The 21319-nt window shown below is 42.0% G+C and overlaps 1 protein-coding gene across 1 annotated transcript in view; it reads right to left on the bottom strand.

Moving 5' to 3' along the window:
- Window positions 1–3159: 3159 nt before the first annotated feature.
- LOC135411866 (gamma-aminobutyric acid receptor subunit rho-1) overlaps window positions 3160–21319 on the bottom strand; it is a 31658-nt gene continuing 13498 nt past the window's right edge. Inside the window, exons 3-10 of the mRNA XM_064649992.1 lie at window positions 19647–19753; window positions 18244–18311; window positions 14628–14851; window positions 11161–11243; window positions 9844–9984; window positions 9263–9415; window positions 7351–7547; window positions 3160–6517 (exon numbers count right to left, since the gene is read on the bottom strand). Of these exons, the coding sequence (XP_064506062.1) occupies window positions 6230–6517; window positions 7351–7547; window positions 9263–9415; window positions 9844–9984; window positions 11161–11243; window positions 14628–14851; window positions 18244–18311; window positions 19647–19753 (1261 nt within the window). The 3' untranslated portion in view covers window positions 3160–6229. The remainder of the gene's footprint in view (window positions 6518–7350; window positions 7548–9262; window positions 9416–9843; window positions 9985–11160; window positions 11244–14627; window positions 14852–18243; window positions 18312–19646; window positions 19754–21319) is intronic.

Raw genomic sequence — 21319 nt, 5'->3', positions numbered from 1 at the left:
CCCCTCCCACTCTTTCAAGCGAGGAAAAAAAACAAACCACAGAAAAACCGAAAGAAGCCCGAACAAAATGGGATTATATCAAAAATATGTATTTACATATATTTACAATTATATATACAATTTGAATATATTGTACACGCAATAGGGAGCTCCCAAGGGGGAAAAAAGGGAAAAGGGAGGGGGGAAACAGGGATAAAAAAAACCCAAAACAAATATCCTCCAAATATACACCATTAATAGAGAGCTAGCGAATAAATTAAAAAAAAACTAATTAAATACTTCCCTGAATGAGACAACAGAACCGTGTGAAGCACCAGCCAACTTCCACCACGCCTCCCGGAGGGACTGGAGATAAGGGCAGGTCTGAGCAGGCAGGCCTTGGCCTAGACAAGCAAAGACCGTCTGTGGAGAGACCTGTTGCCTTCAGCCACCGGCAGAGAGGAGAGTGAGCACTCTTATCTACACCTTATTTATATGTTGTGTTACGCTAAAGGATGATATGGAATACTTCCTTTGGTTTCTGACCCCTGTTGCTAAGGTAACGATTAGGTAAGAGTGAGGTGGTTTTAAGCTTTCCATTTTGGTCTGCCTTTCAGAGGGTTAATGCTTTTGAAATACAATATTTAATGTTAGTCTTTATAATCCTAGGGCTGTTTTAACTGTTAAAACATGTTAGAATTGATAGAATAATAGGAATGGTGCTTGGGAGGGTTCTCTGTAGGGTCTCTGTCAGGCTAAACCTGGTCCAGCCTCCAGTTTGAAGTGGGATTATTATCAACACGAGATCAGGTGATCTTGGCTGCATTTGCTGAATGCTTGAATCCTCATTCAGCCTCCTTGTTCAGCGCCCCATGTGACCTAACTCTGATTTGTGTCTCAGGATATTTATTCTTGAGGTTCAGAACTAAAGCAGTTTGAGAATTAACATTGCAATTTTACTATCACAGTGATACTATATATGAGAGAAATTTCTGTGGGAATAAAACTCACTTTGATTTTCAGTCATTTGTGCTCATAAATCAAATGTATATGAAAAAATCTGTCATGTTTTTTAAGTTGCCCTAACAGCAGTCTTCCCCAAGCTGATTATAATTTAAGAATATTGGAATGTTTGTCAGGAATAGTATTCTCAGCAATTAATCAAAGTGTGTAGGTAATGAACTGTAATGGCTGAAATTATTCTGAACAGCTGATGGCAAATCACAGATATGTAAGGATGAGGTGATTATATCCAGATGTTGTTAAGAACTTAAAGCCTCTACCAGCCCACCAAGCTACTGTATTTCCTTATTTAATATCTGTCCTAGAATTTGAGTGAAAGATAACACCTTGTTTCAGGCAAAACAAAACATGAAATGCAATGGATTTTTTTTTTAATGAAAAGACTTAAGGAGAGAACTTGAAACCTGCTGTGTTCCTGGTATAGAAAGGCCCAGCAGCCTTTTTTCAAATAGTAAATGGGAAGCAGCTTTATGTTCTTGTGAATCTGATTTCTGTAATCATTTCCCTCCCGTTATCTGAGTGCTCTGTACCTGATCCCATGGCAGTCACAGGGAGCAGGACTGTGTTCCTGTGAAGAAGGGTCTTGACACATCGTCAAATTAAGTCTGGCTAGTATTCATTGAGTGATCTCATAACTTGCTAACAGCATTCTTGAAAAGAGACTATTATTTAGAGACAAGTGTTTAGGATTAAATAATTATAATGTAGACTGACTTTTTAATTTCCTTTTTTCCCCATAAGGTTTACAGTTTCCTTCCCTTAAGGTAGCAGCCCTCCACAGAGCCTTTGTCTACCAGCCTGTTTGGTTGACTCCTGCTGCCCCCACCTTTTGTACTCATGAGTAACAGAAGTGCATCTCATATAAGAGTTCTTACCCAAACTCTGCTAAACCAAAGTTGAGTAAGACTGCTGCTGGTTTAGATCCCTTTAAGTACTAATGGAAGCCAAAAGTGTCGTGACAAACTCCTCCAGAATTTTTCTCAGCTACAACTACATCTGAATGTTCTTATTTAAAAATACAGTGACAAGCCATATGCTTCAGTCCTGGGAAAGAATTAAGTTCACGTGGTTGAGAATAGTGTAAACAGCCATTTATATGGTGCTGTAGTTCGTGATAGTTATAGAGTATCGTAGAATGATTTGGGTTGGAAGGGACCTTAAAGATCACCTCGTTCCAATCCGTGCCATGGGCAGGGACGCCTTCCAGTAGACCAGATTGCTCAAAGCCCCATCCACCCTGGCCTTGAACACCTCCCGGGATGGGACATCCAAAGCTTCTGTTCCAGTGACTCACCACCCTAATATCCAATCTAAACCTACCCTCTTTCAGTTTGATGCCATTCCTGCTTGTCCTATTACTACAGGCCCTTGTAAAAAGTCTCTTTCCCATCTCTCTTGTAGGCCTGCTTTAGGTACTGAAAGGCTGCAATTACATCACCCAAAGCCCCCTCTTCTCCAGGCTGAATGATCCCAATAGCAACTGCTATCTCTGCTACAATCTAGTGAAAGACTTCGGCACTCCCTACAGCCTGAAGCCTTGGATAGCTGCATGTTTTTTTGGGAACTCTGTCTTGGTCACTATGTCCTTTCAGTGAGCTGAGTAGATACCATACCTGAGCTCCTGGCTGCCCCTATACAGTTATCTTTTCAGCTGTTTAGTCTCTGAGTTAGCTAGCAAGTGTAATAGTGGCTCATTTCTTCCGAACTTCTCAAGAAGTTATTGAAGGATAAAAGCACACAGCTCTGGTGCATGTTCATTACAGTACTGGAGTCTTGTTTCATAACAAAATTCATCAGAAGTTACAATTTCCCATAGTTTTCCTGTTTATATATGCTTTTGGTTCTTGGAGATTGGAATATGCTTCACACTCTACCATTTGTTCAGCTTTCAAAGATTTGTTTGAGCATCTGAATGGCCTTGTGTTGTACTGCCACCAAGCTGGTGTGGAATGTGCAGTACATGGTTTCTCATGTTTTCTTTCCCTTTCTCTTGCTGCTTCCTCAGGGCTCCGTCAAATACCACATTGCCATATGAGCAAGTGCAGGAGAGGGGAGTCCCGGGGGTTTCTACTTGCTCATCAGAACTTGCAGAGAATTTGGATCTGTTTTGTACTGAATCTCTTAATTGTGCTGCATATAGAAAGGAACATCTATTGATTTGATTACTATGAGAATTTTTTTTTTACTAGGGAAGAAATAATTTATCATTCTTCATGCCTTCTCAGTATTCTATCTGTTACAGACTGAACTCTGCCTTTTTGCTGCTTCACCCTATCAGTAATTAGCATCATCCTTAGAAACTACTAAAGATTTTAGTCTCCCAACCTCCCAGCCTTTTCATTTAGACATAGATCTCTTCATCTGCTTGTAGGCATAACTTGTGTCTATCCAAGATCCACACAGACCTGCCAATACTCTTCAGCTTTTGAAAAGAGCATCATCCCAGGCTGGGCTTTGGGTTAACCTCTGAGAAATAGGTCTGAATTATTTTGTAAAATATCACCCAAAGCAAGAAGAACGAGGAGTGTAATGTACACAATCTGGGGTGGAAAGCTAGTGTCATCGTTGTGGTGATTGTGAGTTTGCACGCAGGCTTCTTATCTGAGCCCTTCCTGTGAAATCACAAGGCTCTCCAGCTCGAGCAGCATAACCAGATTTGAGGACATTTTGTATTTGTCTGGATCAGGTCCTGGGCAAAAAAAGGTCTTATATACATGTATAAACTCATGGAGATCATTCTTTTGAAGGTAGAAAACACACGGTGCTGTACAAATGTGAAGTTTTATTGTGATTTTGAGTGTTTCTAGAAATAAAGAAAAGCAAACAAATCTCTGATTCGTTGTGGGAATGGAAAGGAACAGAGTGTTAATGATTGGATACAAAAAATATACACTGAAAGGTTAAAAGCCAAAAAAAGGTGTATGTAAATATGTTTAATGAGTACAGTTGTTGATAGCAAACACTGACTGTATATGATATATCATGTACTTATAGAATACATCTATATACACATTTATATAAGACTGAAAAGGCACTAGAGTTTCCCAAGTAAAACACGAGTAAATTAACAGTATAAATCCAAATACTGAGGTTGGGGAATCTGGTTAGGGAGTTGTGCTGCAAGGGAAACTTTGAAAAAAATCTCATGGTAAGTTAGAAACCAGGTTCCCACTGAAAGCCAGGGAATTCAAAAGTCCAGCTCCCATTTGTGTCTTCAAAATCTCCCTTAATATACTGATCAGATGCCAAATAATGTATGTAGTATGAGATTAATGAGTCTATAAAGGAACATACAGTACTGCAGCAAACTACATAACATTAAGCTTCTTATGAAGCTGAAGAGCTTACTATAAAATCTGGCACTCCTGTTCGTGCTATTCTTAAATTGTAGAAATAAATGGGTTCTTAAATGAGAATCTGAATACATTCCTGTGCAAGTAGTGCCCAAGAAATCTTGGAGTTACTGGTTGTGGAGGGTGCCATCAGAATAAGGAATAAGGTAGGGTGGGCAAAGCTGGTGGCCAACCTTTCATCTGCTTTTGCCAGAGTGACCTTTCCACTTTCATTTGATTGAAATGTTTATGGGTTTTTTTTTAAAAAAAAGTATGTTTTTAATCTATTGAAAAAACTAACAGGAGAATAATATGATATGAAGGGAGCTTGATAAAATGAAGCTATGAAAGTTTATGTATGTGAAAAAAGCAATTCTGTAGAAATGAGTAGTAAAATCTTATGAGTGGGTGTCTTCTAATGATTTTTAGCTTTTGTGATTTTACTGCCTTACCTGTGGAGTGTGGGCTATATAAGTGCAAGATGAGTGTAGGTAGTTTTTCAGGTCATGATTTTAGCAGTTGTAAGAAATGCTGAGTATGTTTGCATGACATTTATTTACATCGGAAATGAAAACAGCAACCAGCAGTGTTGAAACAACTGCAATGTCTGTGTCGTGTGCCTGATGGCAGTGGCAGAACAGGCAGGCCAGGGCAAATGTTATGTAAGAAGATTCCTTTTGAAGTCACAATTGCTTTGGTCTGATGCTCAGAGCAGCTTCACCTGTAAAAGGCAACAGCATCTGCTGTGCAGGGAATAATTCTGCAATTGTGTGCAAACTGCATCTGCAGTTGAGCTGCTGTCTTATCATGGAAGCTCTTTCTTACTTAATTCCAGAGTTTTTGGCATAGTATCTCTAGTAACTCAAATATAAAGTCCTTACTACTGCTTTGTCAGCTGTTGAGCACCTTTCTATTATGCTTTTACTAAGAACAGATGAACTTGGCTTTTCCCACAAGTGAGTACAATTACTGGTAGCTTTACAGGCTGCAACAGGTTTTCAGGCTGTACAGACTGGTAATGCTCAGACTACCTCAGAGGAGAGAAGCTTTTCTTGGAGTAGTTTGGAAGGGTTTTTGTAGACACATGATTGTCTTCACTGGATCATTTTGTAGAGAAATCTGTTTCCTCTCCCAGGAAACTCAAGAGCAAAACTTCCAGTGACCCAAATAAGCACATCCAAGGACAGCTCCTGTGTTTCCCAAAGGATTTGGTTAGCATTGCAGAAGTCTGGCTTTTGTTCATTCCTTATTAAATGTGCATTGCAAGTCATATTTTAAAAAGTTAGTCAAAACAGTCTGGAAATATTTCCTTGTTTTAAATACAATCAAGACAAAGCACAAATCTGAAAGTATTCCTAGTTGGACCTGTCAGTACAGTACTGCTAATGCGGCATGCATTAAGCTGTGGATATTTTGTGTTTGTAATTACCATTTCTGACCTCATCCTGCAAAAATGCAAGTATTTGCATTTCTTGTATTTATTGGTATTGAACGTGGTAAGTCTGCTGAGTTGAGAGATGTATGCATGTGCTCAGGTACTCAGAGAATTAGGATTTCAGGAGCACAAAATGGAGGATGCACCATATATAAGCAACTGGCAATTATAGTCACTTGTTAAAATAGTTTACAGTGGCCTGCGAGGCACAAGAAGGAACATAGCACAACTTCAAATAAGTATAAAATTTTAGATTGTGTATCCTATATTTTGCTGACATGTGAAACTTGCACAATTATTTATGCCACAGATGAGTTGCCTCTAATAAAAAAAATTAAATCTTGAAAAAAGTCAATCTTCCTTCCAATTAAAACAATTCTCTATTTTCTTTCTGTTAGCCTATGAGACTGTACTTTCATTTAATGTCACAATGCTCTGTGGCTACAGAAGTTATGAATACCTATGAAAAAATGGACCAGTATATCAAATTAAATAGAATGTATGCACCAGGGAATATTATCCTGGAGTACTTGTCGATGGCATGGGTGTCGATCCGCATGCTGACGTATCTCTGGTTTTTCCTCCTGCCCGAGCCCCTCTCAGACCCCAGCGCCAGCTGCACCATCATTCGGTCCTGTTTGTCTCCGTTCTCAGACATGTAGTGCCCCAGCTCATTGACGTCTCCGTCGTTGTAGCTGCCGTCCATCATCATGGCCCGAGGCTGAGGTAGGCTGCACGCACAGGCAGGCTGTGGGCACAAACAGGTGCAGGGTGGGTTTGAGTTGTGTCCAGATATACACACACCCCTTTCCTCCTTACAAAAGCAGAGAAGGGGAAAGGCTGGGAAAATTCAGGCAGCTGGAACTCAAAAGGGAGAACGAGAGGGTGGAGCTGAACAGCGGTTTTCTCTGTCTCTATTTTCATGTCTGCAAGACACAGGCACAGTCAGGGAGCGAGCATGGTTGTCTGTGGAAAAGCTCATTTGGCTTATGCAGAGGTTTTTAGGGTGTAAATAAAGGTTGGACCTGTACTTGAAGCTGAGAAAATCAGAGGACAAAGGAAACCACAAGAAGGAATGTATGAGGCTTGTCCCATTTGAAGGGAAGATTTTAGGCTTAAATTTTAGGTGGTTGAAATTTCATGTAATGTGGGCAAAAGGGGGAAATTGTGACCATTGTGTAAGTTTAGACTGGGCGTGGAGAAAGGTGGGGGATATCTGCCATGTTGTCTGAAACCCAAAACACAGTATCCAACTAATTCTATTCACAGGTTTGGATCTTCAGTATAAAAGAAGTATCTAAAGGTAAAATCCCCAAACCTATCCCGTCTATACAGGCAGTGGAGGACTATATGTAAAGGGAGTTTGTGTCCTTAGACTCCAAAGAAAGAACAGAGAACTTGGGTGTGGGTTGTTTGTGGCAAATCTTTATAACCTGGAATGACTTGCTGCTGGTGTTTTTATTGCATTCTCCCCCCGACAGCTGAGAGCAGCACACTGTAATTGAAAAGTTTTGAATATTTCCAGACTTTTGCCACACCTTTTCCCAGGGGCATCAAGCTGTTTGGAGATAAAAACCTCACCTTGTCCCGCAGTTTCCTCTCTTTCCTCTCTTGCACCGTCGTCAGGTAATTCACAGCTGCATATTCCAACACCGAGAGGAAGACAAACACAAAACTGACCCACAGGTAAATGTCCACGGCTTTGATGTAGGAAACACGAGGCATGGAAGCATTCACCCCAGTGATGATCGTGGACATGGTCAGCACAGTGGTTATCCCTGGGAAAACACCAGCAGAGAGACCATTTTCAAACCAGACTCTTCATCACAAATAGAGCTGTTGTTACAATTTCCTTTGTAACAATTTCCTTTCCTGAATTTACTTTGCAGAATTGTTTTTCTCATTTGGGCAATAGATTTCACTGCCTGAGGACAGTCCAGGCAGCCCTAATCTCTGACAGGGGTTTTCTTGTCTTTTTGGTGAGTACAGCTCTAACTCTGGTCTCAGGGTTATGCTAGCCTGGTTGCTCACCACACCACGAGCCTCCCACCCCATGTCCAGGCAGCAGCACTTTGACCCCATGCTGGCTTCACTCCATTCCAGGCTCAGGACAGTCCCTGGAGGCTCAGGACAAGTACATGGATTTGAACTCAATCATCCTTATGGGTCCCTTCCAACTCGAGTTGTTCTACGACTTACAAGTCTGAGTATCTCAGCTCCTAGTTCAACTCTTCCAGAGCATGGACACAAGCAAAGCTGCTGCTTCCACCAGTTTCCCCTGTGTTTTCTATATGCTGAACTTCTCCTGGGAAGTCCTGCTTCACGGGAAGTCACAGAAGTCACCAGCCGACTCTCACACTTGGTCTGTGCCCTCACTGGAGCAAAAGTAAAGAATAATGGGGCTCCACATGGCAATGCTGCCCCACGTTACCCCATAGACGAGCACAATGGGCCCATCAGCAAGGACAGTGTTATCCTGGCTCTCAGAGAGGCTCTCTGTGGCCCTCTTACTTCAGGGGCTAATTATGTCACATTAGTGATCACTTTGGACGTTGAAATTAGGTATACAAGCAGAAATGACTGATTCTACAGGAGTATCTAGGTGCTACAAAGCTGCTAAGGTAGTGCCTGTATCTTCTGAAAGGCCATGGCTGAAAACCTTAAACTCCTTTTATTTTCTTAAAGCAATGGGTGCTGTTCCTAAATTCAGACGTGAACAATTGCCCCATTTCCATATCTGTTATGCCTCTATTTATCCTCTCCATTGAAGAATACGATTTTAAGAATAAATAAAATCCTGAGGTGTGTTGCCTAGAACAAGAGGAAGCAAGCTTGAGCTGAGAATCTGCAAAAACACAAACAGCACTTTGCTAAGGGTGACACATCCACTTAGAAGATTTCTGCCTATATCACAGTTCTGCTTCCGTGATGACTCTTCTGACATACAGCTTCATCTGTCTGAAAGATGCTGCAAAAGGGGCAGCTGAATCCCTCACATTGCAGTGCAAACTCATTTAACACATTAAATGGCACAGCTCAGCTGACTGTGTTACCTCCACTCTCCCTCATCTAGCAAAACTCAGTAAACTGAAATTTTGTCAGGGCTGCTGATACTGATTTTTACCTTCTCGCTCACTGAAGTCTCTGAAGGATACTGAAAACCTTGGCTTTATATGTGCCCCATCTCTGTTTACAGCAATAAAAATGGAGTGGGATCTTTGCTCTCTGATTTGTACCATGTGCCTCTTGGGCTTGTGTGAACAGGGAAATTCCCTTGGCACTTCAGAACAGATGGAGAGTTTGCACGAAGGGCAGTTCCCTGCCCGTGGGAGGACACATGCCCTATCCCTGGGAGAAATGTGTGACATAGCCGATTTCTGTGCCACAAGGCAACATGGAGGCAGTGCATAGCACAGGGGATTTCATTTTGGTGGTCAAGGCTGTGGATGCAGCAATTGTCTCTTAGGTCTGCTAACTCCAAGATTGTTTTTACCTAGCGGTACTCTGGCAGGAACTGCTCGTCGATCGATCCAGAAGGACACCCACGACAACATGACCATGAGGGTGGCAGGGAAGTAGGTTTGGAGCAAGAAGAAGAAGATGTGTCGGCGTAAAGTGAAGTTTATATAGAGGCGATTGTACCACCCTGTATGACAGAGAGAATAAAAAATATCAAACTACTTTCAGACAAGGTGATGTTGCATCAGGAGAAAAGTGTCTCGTTTTCTTTTAGAAAAACACAGTTAATGACTGCAGATCATGGCAATTTACAGAAAAGACTCCTTACTGAACCAACTATCACAGTCAAAGCATCTCTCAGGATGATATATTCAAGAGAATATAGCCTGTGCAATTGGAGAGTTTAATTAATGTTAAGGCTTGGTGTAAGAAGGATTGTCTTTCCAGACCACAACTGTCAAGATGGAAGTCTGTGGCAGGGACAGCCACCTTGGCATAGAAGAGTGACAGATCTGATGAGCCACACAGGGAACTCCCAGTGGACAATCCTCCAAGACCAAGGTCAAGAAAGACAGTTTGCTCCCCTTCTTCCCCCAGCCTACTCTGGCTACCCACCTGTGCTGCTGTAAAAGGCAAGCTTCGTGGTGGTGTGAAACTCCTGAATCAGGAACTGAGACAGTGATATCCTCTCATCTGTTTTTAGGGAATCATTCCCATTCTTCCAGTAGAGCATAAGGTCATCTTCAGTGTAGGCATCTAGGAGAGCAGAGAAAACCTCAGTATTGTGCACTGAGACAATTGCTATCACCCCCACATCCCAGGGTGTGCCCACACAGCCCTCTCAGCTACCTGAGAGCTCCTGGCTGAAAGGATCAAATACCCAAAATGCCACCCACCTGGGTGGTGAGTATGGTTGTGGCAAGGAGTGGACTAGCTCATTGTTACAGCCCTCAGGCCTGATGCCTGGTACGTTTTGTAAACCCTTCTGTTTCTCACACTCATGATGTGTGTGTCAGGTAAGGCACCGCATCAGAACTTGAAAAACTATCCCTTATAAACCTCCTAAAATCAGAAACAAAAAAAAGGAGACTTAGAGGAAAGAGCCTGCTTGGGGTAATGGAGTGAACAATCTATCAATGGTCTGAGGCATGCAGGAGGGAAAATTCTTGGGCAAACTTTCTGCCTATGATGCAGACATGAACATTACAGGTCTTCTATTTTAATGCAGAAATAATAGGAATGTTAATCCTTTCAGATGGGTTTAGTAGCAGCTCTTTACAGACAGAGAGAAAAAATCACATGTAAAGGTATTAAAACCAAATTAAGATTATAATTTCTTATTGCAAGCTTAAGAAGAAGAAGAAAATAACTTGTAAAAAGCTAAAAGTTTAAAATGTTGTTGTATGAAATCCAGGCAATTCATATGTGCATTATACTTGGGACGAAGAGTATAAGCTGGGTTTATCTCAAATAGGAGTAAGAAAAGTAAGAGGAAGGTGATTAATATCTCTACCCCGCTGTGGTTTCTGTACCATGGATGAGCAGTCGGTGCACACAAAGGGCGTAGGGCCATTTATCTCTGTGTTTGAGTGCACCTGGATAAATGGGTGCTATTGGAGACTGCTGGCCTGCAGGCAAGCGGCCCAGGTCCTCATGGGGTGGGGTGGCAGCTTGGCTGGCACTCAGGGATACTGGCAAGACAGTGCTTACAGCCAGTTTTTAAAAACACTGTGTTGCTGCAAACACCATCTAGTTCCAGTGAAAAATACGGCCAAGGAGTTTTCTTAGTGTTGAAGTCTGCTGACTTTGGTTAGAGCTCCCACGAATGTAGCAGCAGTTTAATTGTTGATATAATTGATTATTGGTATAATTAAATGCGGTTTTGGTGCCCATTGGGTGGCCTTGGCTCCCCAGCATCTCCACTTTACTTACAGCTTTCAATCTCCAGGGAACATGTCTGTGTGTCCAGGGGAAACCGACTAAAATCCATGTTGCACATTGCTGTTACTGTAACTCTAGGAATAACAAAAATCACTTCATTAAAAACTTGTCCTCTTATACGACTGAAAAATAGTAAAGCTGTGAGTTTGATCTTTTATTAAGCAACTATGGCCAGTACCAGTCAAGTGAAAATAAAACCCTTCCATTCAGCTAAACCCATTTCACTTTAGTCAAAGCCATTTCTTCCTCTCAGCAAACTAGTGTTAGAAAACATGACTAGAAAGTTAGGCCACTACAAATTGCTACTAGATTACAAAAATATTGGAGAAGAAAATGGAATAATATTGAAGAGGACACTTTTCCCCCTGACAATCAACAAATATATCTCTGCAGACATCTTTCCTTTCAACAGATGCTTTTTACGATAAAATAATTTCCATTTATCAAAGCCATCCTAGTGCCACGAGGGATCCAGGTAATTTTCTCCGCACATGGTGAATTTCCAGCTGCTCGGTGAGAACCCAGGGGTATCAGCCACCAGAGGGCATAGGCAGTGCCTTGAGTTAAGGCTGGTAGGCAACAGTGACCATCAAATGCTCTGCCCCATCAGTCAAAAGCTCTGGTCTCACTATAGTCTGATTATCTCATTTTTAATAGCATAATTTTGTGTTTGAACTGGAAACATCCATAAATCTTGACTCGACTGGCTTGAACTCTAGGGAAGTAAATGAAAAGAAAAGGATAATTCGTAATGGGGAAAGAATTAATGAATTACAGAAGGGCTAATGGTAGACAGATGTCTGTCACATAATGATAAGAACATAATGCAATCCCTTATGTTAGTAGTCCTGCACATGTGGATTTCCTCTATGTTGCTTTCCTGTCTGGATTTAGACTTTGAGTGAAATTGCTTGGCTCAGATTCGTTGTTTAGATGCCTGTGAGGTCCACACTGGTATCCAAGAAAAGAGAAAACAAAGTCTGGCAAAGAACCTTAAAAAGGCAGGCACTAAGGAAAAAATATAATCTACAGGCAAAGGCATTCAACAAAGGCAGACAGGCAGTAATGAATGACCTGTTGGCTCTTAAGGAGAGACCAGCCTTTGTATTTCCCTATCATTCATAAGGCACTGCAACCTGCAGTTGCTGCTGAATAAAATATTGACACTGCCAATTTGCTATTGAAGACATCCGTGACCATTTCGTACAGGGCAATTGTTTGAGCACAAGACTGTACATGGCAGGATCTGAGTAGTTTGGTGTTCTTCTGTTCCCATCTTCTTTAGATAATCATAAACGCTTGCAACACAGATGCTTGATGTCAGGCAGCTAAATGAAAGAGTATATAGACACGCATGCTGTAGCTGAATGTTATGTCATATTATTGTCCTTTTTTATTGTACTGATGACCTGAGCAAACTTTGCAAAGGCCTAAGGAACACCTGAACCTTGTCTAATACGCTGAGTGAAGAAAAAGCTTTGATAATGAGAAGGTAGACACTGTTCAGGCTGTGAATCCAGTGAACAGTAAGATAAAAATATCAGAGAACAAAAGAATTCTTGTCAAACTGATGCCCCCTAGGGAATCAAGAATCTCTTAGCTTGACTTACTTTCCTAGAATCATAAAACACCTCGGCAGGCTGAGAAGTTGATCTCCTCACTTCATGGCAGGCTCAGCTCTACCTCTGCCACTACTATAATTCCCTAAAGACCTCCACAGCTTTCCCAAGCAGTATATTCTGCAACTTTATCACTAGTTAAATCTATGAAGCTTGCTGAAACTGACTTTCTGTCAGTCAGATTTTCCTTCTTTTTGTCCTTCAGAATATATTATCTATCATCTGACGCTTTCTTTATCTATCAGGTATTTTGTTATTTCATTGTTGTGGAGGTGATGTCAACATTCTCGCATCAGAATATTGCACAGCAATTTCCTCTCTAATACGTTTTTATGGGTCATTTGGCAATACTTGTTTTCTAACTGGATGGAGCTGCAGCCAAGAAAAACAGAAGCGCAGAATTTAGGGTTTTTTGGGAGATAGACATATCATGCTGGATTTGTCTGGGATAGAGTTAATTTTTTCACAGTATCTAGTGTGGGGATATGTTCTGGATTTTTGTTGAAAACACTGTTGATAATACAGGGATGTTTTTGTTTTAGCTGAGCAGGGCTTTTTCTGCTTTTCACCCCACACCACCAGTGAGGAGGCTGGGGGTGAACAGGGAGGGGACACAGCCAGGACAGCTGACTGCAAGTGACAAAAAGGACATTCCACACCATATGGCGTCATGCTCAATATATAAAGTGGGGGAAAGAAGAAGGAAGGGGTGGAAGTGTGTGGTGATGGCCTTTGTCTTCCCCAGTCACCGTTACGTGTGACGGAACCCTGCTTCCCTAGGGATGGCTGAGCACCTGCCTGTCCATTGGAACTCCTTGTTTTGCTTTCCCTTTGTGTAAGGTTTTTGCCTTGCCTATTAAGCCACCTTTCTCTCAACCCAGAAAGTTTTTCACTTCGACCATTTCAATTCCCTTCTCTATCTCACCGGGAGGGAGTGAGCCAGCAGCTTCTTGGAGCTTAGTTGCCAGCTGGTGTTAAATCACGAAACAGATGCTCTTCACATAGCATCTCCAAGTATGAAAGTGTTACTTATTAAAAAGAAAAAAAATCCTGGTTGAATAATGTTCAGACTTACATCAGCTGATTAACCAGTTGGAAAATAAGGGAGCAAGCCTGGCCTGGGATCACCCCTCAAACTAGAGGACAAAACAACGTTTACAAAAAATATCCCCTTCAAGGGGCTTTCTGGCATTTCACAAAAAAAGTGAGAAAAAAGCAGGAAGATCCCAAGTCAAGTGTTTGGGTTGCTCTAGCCATATATGAAAGTTACCAGGAACTATATACACTTGCTCTGAAGCTTCTCACTTCACGTGCTGGAGGATGTTCCTTCTGTTTTGTTGCATATCATAAAGCTAAAATTGTGCTCAGTATAATTTATATTCTTCTTAATTGCATATTTTGCTAGTCACAGAGGCTTGTTATATAATTAAGTGGATAGCAGTGGATAGCTGCCCTGGACTTCTCTTTGTTACCAGACATTGCCCTTTTACTTAGATTGTGCCCTGCCTCTTCATTGGAACCCCCCAGTCCCTGTTGAGCTGCCCCAAGAAACTGCCACATTTGACTGCAGCTTCCCAACAGGAAGAGGGGCTAACCATGCATACAAGGCAAAGGGACAGTGGTCGAATCAGCAACATTGGCACAGAAATTAGCACAGAAGGCCTCCTGCAATAGGCACTTAAATGAACTCGGACAGGGACTCAGATGTCTGTGAGTAGTCAGCACATTCATTTTTTTATGCTTTTTTTTGTATGAAGTCATGCAAAAACACAATACAGGAATCAATTAAACCACTTTCTCACTCCACTAATGGCTTGCATTGACCAAATGCAGCTTTACCTGAGGCTATAAAGTACCTTCCCATCTGGCTGGACCCGCAGCATGACATTGTCTGTGGTGGTGTCGTGGATGAAGGAACGCTTGGAGTGAACAAAGAACATGTCAGGAACCCAGATCTTCTTCACCAGTCTGCCGTCAAAGGTCATGCTTTGGTTGTTGGTGCTGGGGAAGGACAGTCTCTCATCTTTCCAGTAGTGCCTCAGATAAAGTGTCATGGTGAAGTCCTGCAACAAAGAGGCTTGTGTCACAACTTATACCTTATCAGCATAGTAGTGATTGCTTCTCTCTGGGACAAACAGCGAACTGGAAAGCACCGTTCTTGAAGGCACATCCCCTCCCCAGCTGCAAGGGACATGACCGACTGCAGGTTGTTTATTCCTCAGGTCAGACAGACTTATGGGGTTCAGAAATCAGAGGCCATCCAGGTGGCAAATCCACCTCTGAATTGCAAATGTTGCATTTTAGTGTCTGTGAGCCGCTCCAGGGGCAAAAATGAAGACATGTCAAGGCAGCAGTGGATGTGGAGTGCTGCTGACCGCCTAATCCCCAACCATGAGATGCTGCGTTCCTGGAACAGGCAAGAAGCACTTGCTGCCTGCACTGCCGTCTCTGCTGCTCCAGCAACTGCCTTACCACAGGCAGCTGGAAGAATGTGTTGCAGTGGGACCTCTTCCTCCAGCCTTGACTCTAAAGTCTTTTTGACTTGATATTTGACCAAAATGTTTTGGGTTCTTCTTGCTCTTTCTCCCCACATATTGTACTCTTAGATCTGAGGCATGCTCCTTGTCTTTGAGCTCTATCGTATTTGGAGTTAGACCCCAGAGATACGTACACTTGGGTTTGCCTTTTCCCTTGTTTCAAAGGAAGCTGTCACATATCTGAAGATAAGATCACACAGTTGTTTATAAATATGGTGTCTTTGAGTGTGGTGTAATATGTTGCCCATAAAGTGGGGGAAATGTCTAAGTCTGAGCAGTCTGCCCTAGAGTCTGGAGTAGAGGAGGTCAGATGGATTTGGGGCGGAGTTTTTTGACATTTGATTTTTTTTTTTTTTCACAGCACTTTCCAAACATTTTGAACTATGGGGAGTTCTCCTGTCTTTTTTCAATAGAAGTGATTTTTTTCTTGCAGCCTATGCTATTATTATTACACTAGAGGCTAATATAAATCTTGGAAATGCTTTACATTATATCCAACTGAAGCTCCCAATGCCACTGATCATGTAATTTCTTCTTTTTCATTGGATTCATTCTCTAGCATTTGGCAACAACTTTTCCCTGTTCAATTTAAAGATGTTTGGTCTGGGAAAGACTTAAATTTAAAGATGTTTGATCTGGGAAACCTTTTTTCTTGTCTCCTGTGTGTTAATGTGTCCTTTAAACAACAATAAATTGACAGATATTTGTTCTTTAGTGAGAAGATAATGCCTCACTTTTTTGCATAAATTTGTAATTATGGTTGCTGTGGAAAAATCTGGTATTGTCAGCCTTCATTAGGAATTATTTATTAATACTAGTTTTAGGCTATTAAACTGGGAACCACAATATTTTATAACACATCATCTGAAAATCCCTCAAGCAACAACCGTATATCTCCCTTCTTCTTTTGATCCAGTTCTCAGCAACATTATTAACTCTTTCTGTTAAGCTTGCAAATGAATTTCCAAAGCTGAGTGACACTGTTTTTTCCTTCTTGTCGTCTTTCATGCGGATAATACAGCTGCCCCACCCAACATGCAAAAGCTCTGTAATTTCAAGAACATTAGCCTATAATAATATATAGGCTATCTATAATAATAGATATTAATATAATTTTAAATTAGTTAGAGAAAAAAATCTGATTTGTGACATCCTAATGAAATTTTATAACAGCTTCCATTATTTTATCACTTTCTTGTAGTCAGAATGTAAGAGAAAAAAAAGAAAAATTGATGTAACTAACTTCTCAAGCTTAAACTTAGTGCAGAATAGATAGCTGTCCCTGATGTCTCTTCATTTAAAAAGCAAGCAATGATCTTGCAAAGTACCATGGCTTTTTTTTTCTATAAAGCTGCACGAGCAGAAAGGAGTTGATTCTGACAATATAAAGTCTTCTCCATCATTATTTTGCAAACAGCCAAAATTGATCCTGAAGGGGTTTTTTTTAACCCAAGGCCATACAGTTTTCCTGAGTGTTGCAGCATGATGTTAGAGGAGGAGCAGGGGCAGTATTCAAAAGTCATGAGAACTGATACAAAATCATAATGTTTGTTTAAAAAAAAAAAAAAAAGAAAAGGTTTGTGGTTTGGGTTTTGTTTGGTTTGGTTTTTTTTTTCTTTTGTTTTGTTAGGGTTTTTTTTTACCTCAAAATTCTCGACACTAAGTTCTTTCCCTTTCATTTCAAGTCCCTAAGCTTTTCAGGCACTCTCTGACCACCCTCACAAGCTTTCTCCTCAACCAGGTGGGCTGGACCCATCCCAGGAGAGGTGAAAGCTCAAAATCCCTGTGGCTATCTGTCGGGGTGCCAAGAGCACCAGAGACTGGGGTGGTCAACTGGAGGGGTCCCCAGCGCTAGGGAGAATGCTCACCCCTGATGTGTTGTAATCCTGCTGTACCCAGCAAGTGATGGGATGATATCCCAGCCCACTCAACAGCTGAAACAGCTGCAGTGAGAGGAACCTGGTCTGCAACCAGTGTGGCTGCTGAATAGCAACTGTGCTGCTACACGGACATGTTCCTGGCTTAGACATGGAAGATCAGGTGCAGGCTCTTTAACCCTCTGTCTGTTAATTAGGAACACAGGGAATCTGGGGCTTTCCAAGAAACCTTCAGAGCTATTTGGTACGTCTGTTGAAAGATCAAAACATTTTGAAAAGTATTCTGTATTGGGGAGTGATTTTTTTTCTCTGTCAAAGCAAAAGCTGAGCTACTGAGAGACTCTGGGGATCATAGAATGGTTTGGATTGGAAAAGTGACCTAAAGATCACCTAGTTCCAACTCCCCAGCCATAGACAGGGACATGTTCCACTAGATCAGGTTGCTCAAAGCCCCATCCAGCCTGGCCTTGAACACTTCCAGGGATGGGGCATCCACAACTTCTCTGGGCAACCTGTTCCAGTGCCTCACTACCCTCTGAGTAAATTTCTTCCTTATATCTGCTCAAAACCTACCCTTTTTCTGTTTAAAGCCATTTCCACTTGTCCTTGGGAGCTCTCTGGTCCCTGACCACCTCAGAACATGGCCAAAGTGAGACTATATCTACAGTATATAAAAGTGCCTTAAAGCTAACACATTAATTTGTCTCTATAGAGCTTTTAACAGTGTTATTATTTTTTAAGAAAATATAAAAACCCAAATCCTTTGAGACAGTCTTAGCAGTGTTGTATCATTTTGTCCTAGAGAAAAGAAAGAGTCAGATTTCTTCCTTCTGCTTCAAGGGACATGAAATGATAGCATGAGGTCAGCAGAAGTCATTGCCAGCAGATTCAGATCAAGCCTGAATCTGCCTCCTGGAGGCTGTGGAGTGTTTGTCCTTGGAGGTATTCAAACCCCATGGAGACAAACCCAGGTAGCCTGCTGTAGCTGGCCCTGCTCTCAGCACAGATTTGGTCTATAGAGGTTGCATCTGTGACTCTTACCATGTCCACCTCAGAAATGCTGTCCAGACTTTCAACTTGGACATCCACCCCAACAGGAATTGCAGGGCCTGAGGGGAAAAAAATTCAGAGTTGACAAAGTGCACACTTAGTGAGACAAAGTAATCCCCTGGCTTTAGTATCTCAGAGATAGAAATAGATGCTTGGTCTGAAATACAAACAACAGTAAATGAATTGAAATTAAAAACCATTTGAATTAATAAAAAAAGCTGAGACTGACCTATTAATGAGTTTTTCTTTTTATTGTGTCATCCTACATGTGTCCCTTCAAAATTTAAAAGCAATTTTAGTTGCTTTTAGCTCTAGTGCTTGGGTCCAGAACTAGCAAGACAGATGCCTGGTGAAGCATTTATTCTGAGGGAAAGCAGTGGCAGCACAACTAAGGAAATGTGTGACAGTTACTCCAATTTTTTCCCTCACTTCTGCCCCCCTTGTAGGCTAATACATCCATGAGAGCTACTCTGTGTATTTGACTCAGTGCCCAGTTGTGGAAAAGACAGGGTGACAGGAGGGGATGCATTGCAGGACACAGGCATGTGCCACTGAGCCTGAGGTTCCCAAGGGGAAGGATCCAACTGTGACCCCCTGTAATAGGGATTTTGATCTTTTTTCCCTCCTCAAGGCTTTGACTAGTCCCTCCTATACCTCTGGCAATTACAGTAGAGGAGAGCTGTCAAGACAAATAATGCGCACATTAGCAAACTGCTATGAAACTGAAACATTTTTAAATTAATTGAACATGCTGGCATTTGGTATATTGAGCATTTAGCAATAAAATCTTCTTTCATCAGAGTATATAATGGTATCCTGGATTTGAATGACCATCTGTCAGCCAGAAAGGGTAGATAAATTACAACATTCTCTAATCTGATGGGCTGAAAGAAAACGTGTTCTCCTTCATCCATTTCCCTGAAAGCTTAGGTTGGTCTCGCACACAGCCACAAAACTGTAAGCAAGCATTAACACCGGGCAGTCAAAATGTTTTCTTTTGGGTTATAAATGAAATGGCCAGTCAATAGGTGTGGTACGTCATTTGATTATGCACACACATCATGTATTTCCGCATCATCCAGAGATAAACATGAGGTGTATTTGCAGATTTTTGTCAGAAGAAAGTGTCAGTCCTGAATACCACTGAATATCAGGAATATTATATTGCCTGTAATCATATTTCCATGCCTTTGACTATGCTTTTTGCTCATCCAGAAGGCTATTTCTCTGCACCCTATCCCCCTGAACATATCATGAATTCACAACCCAAAATAACAGAAATCAGAGGCAGAAAAGTCTCTACTCGCCAATCTGCTTCTTAACCTCAGCACATGTTACAGTACAAAGAAGTGACAGTGTAAAGAGGAACAGTGACAAATGCGCGTGTTTCATACCTCCAAAACCTGGTCTCATGCTGAAGTCGTGGTCATCTATTCGCAGCAGCTGCTCTGACTTCGTCAGGGGAGATTTGGTGATGTCAGGGCTTCGTTTTAAAATTGGGCTACCAGGAGGAGAGAAGCACAGCTATGAGCCCCAAGCAGATCCTGTGAGAGGTATGCGCTCGTTTCACTCCATTACCCCTTAGAACATTTAGAATATTTACCCCTTAGACCACGACCGTGCGACTGCTTGCAGTGGTTGGCAATGTGTCATTAAACAGTGATTCCTGCACTCAGCATATAGCTTAGGCACCTGTGTGAATTCTGGCACTGAGAAAACATTCGTTTGGTGACTTTTTGTCTGTAAAATTATCTCTGCTTACAGCACTTTGGAGACAGTCATTCAAAAGTGTGGGCTGGAGGAACAGTATGTATGGATAAGTGGGGAAATAGAAATGGTGGGGAGGCATTGCTGACATGTGATGGAGTGTGAGGCTAGGAATTAGGGAAACAATATATCAAATAAGCTACTGGCTGTTGCCCAGGAACAAAATGGAGACAGTCTGGGAAGCAGGCCAGGAGGCAGGCCATCCCGTAACTTGGGATAAAATGATTAGCTCCTGCCCCAGATTTCTATCAAGGATAAAAAGGAGCATTAAAGACCTGGGAGGTTTCTGAGCATTTAAGAGCCTAGGAGGGTAATTTCAGAAGCTTTTGGAGTGGCAACAAATGCTGGACAGAGGATGCTCTGTTCCCCCTCCACATCCAAGGTGCAAACTGCTGTTCAGCGCTCCAGTGCTTTGGCTGGGATGATGGTGGCAGCAGCTCCTTGGTTGCTCCCTTGTGTAGGCAAAGCCTTTGCTGGCCTCAGAGCTAGCTGCACACCAGCTGCTTGGGTGGCAGGAGGGCTCAAAAACAGGAGAAAAGGTTTTGCTGGTTCTTGATTTTAGAAAAGATGAGAGACTCATCTCATCTCAGAGAGACGCTTGTCTGAATACACACAAGACAAGTAAGGAACAGATTAAAGGAAAGCAGGTTATCAGAGAAACTTGATGGGGAATGTATTCCTGAGATAAAGCTTCTCCTAAATGAGACTGTTTAGCCATGCTGTAACTTACAGGCAGTTGTACCACAAGAAGCCAATACAACAATCTCCTAACAGAGGCCAGCAGTGTTATCAGTAACTCCTCTCTCAAACCCAGAGCTTTATCTATGAAATATCTTAGAAAGATTCTCAGTCTCAATTCCATAATTTCTAGGAGAGGTGAGTTGTCTACCTCCACCAGTGAGTTCTAGTCATGAATCATCCTTCAGGCATTTTAAAATGTGGACCCTTAAATTAAATCTTTAGATTTAATTCAGCCTCTGAAAGACTTGTGAGTGTACATGGGGAAAGGTTTATGCCTGTCTGAGACAGGGAAACAAAGTTAGCAGGCCACTGACGAAGCAGCAACATTTGTTAGCAGGTTTGACTGTGCTCAGAAAGGTGCTCTCTCCCTGGCAGTGGCAGTGGAAAGGACAAGTGGAGAGCCTGTGGAGTGGACTCAGCTCTGCAGAACGGATTCTTGGAGGCAAAGTGCCCGCTCACACAGCATGGGCAACACAAACTGCGTATCAGTGCCACTTGAAGCCCAAAGGGATGTGGCAAATGGCCGTAGCATCACACCTCACCTACATGAGGGTGTCAG

Source organism: Pseudopipra pipra, chromosome 3 (genome assembly GCF_036250125.1).
Source record: "Pseudopipra pipra isolate bDixPip1 chromosome 3, bDixPip1.hap1, whole genome shotgun sequence".
Lineage (NCBI taxonomy): Eukaryota > Metazoa > Chordata > Aves > Passeriformes > Pipridae > Pseudopipra > Pseudopipra pipra.
Note: the sequence above shows the minus strand (reverse complement) of the source record. Positions and strands in the feature narration are given on the sequence as shown.